Source organism: Penaeus monodon, chromosome 28 (assembly GCF_015228065.2).
Source record: "Penaeus monodon isolate SGIC_2016 chromosome 28, NSTDA_Pmon_1, whole genome shotgun sequence".
Lineage (NCBI taxonomy): Eukaryota > Metazoa > Arthropoda > Malacostraca > Decapoda > Penaeidae > Penaeus > Penaeus monodon.
In genome coordinates this window covers 27,682,014-27,682,679 of record NC_051413.1, presented here as the reverse complement: position 1 = coordinate 27,682,679, position 666 = coordinate 27,682,014, and the positions used below count along the sequence as shown (strand labels likewise).

Sequence of the window (666 nt, the reverse complement as noted above, 5' to 3'; positions counted from 1 at the left end):
CCTACATAAACATGTTAGAGACATAGAAGATCCTTTATAGCAAACATTAGCTTCATGAAGATTAATTTGATAAGGTAATTTCATTAACGAGGATAATATTTTTATAGGCAATACGCCAGATAGATATGTTTAAAAAAATCATTCCTGTCTGATGTCTAACAATATTTTAATTTCTCAAGAGAACAAACAAGAAGACAGTTCTTACAGAAATATTTCTTTTCCAACATATAAAGAACCATCACTAATTCAGTTCTCAATCTCAACTCCAGGACAATTACAATCCCGGAGTCAGCGGAAAAGCTAGCTGCGCAACACAGCTTTGACATACAAGGCTATGCCATCCCTGCAGCAAAGGAAGAGCTGACACCACCGAGGTACTGATATTTGAATTTTTCATTGGCTTGAGTGATGCCAGTCTGTTTGTTCTTTTCATTGGGAAATATTTTGGCTGATTTTGTTTTTTCTCTTTGTTATTCAGAGTTTATAATCTGTGTGTGTTTAATAAGGCATTTTGATTGAATATAACTTTGTCATCATTATGTAAAAGTCTTATTTCAATATAAATCAGTTCTAACTACACTACATATCATTAATCATCTTTCCATAAAATTGAACAATGGAGTGTTAGCCTTGGGTTTATGCATACATTTTCTCTATGACAGTGCC

The 666-nt window shown here is 33.2% G+C and overlaps 1 protein-coding gene across 1 annotated transcript in view; it reads left to right on the top strand.

Annotated features, from left to right (window-relative positions):
* LOC119591457 (beta-ureidopropionase-like) overlaps positions 1–666 on the top strand; it is an 8,502-nt gene that overhangs the window by 3,344 nt on the left and 4,492 nt on the right. Inside the window, exon 3 of the mRNA XM_037940194.1 lies at positions 270–374. Within this exon, the coding sequence (XP_037796122.1) occupies positions 270–374 (105 nt within the window). The remainder of the gene's footprint in view (positions 1–269; positions 375–666) is intronic.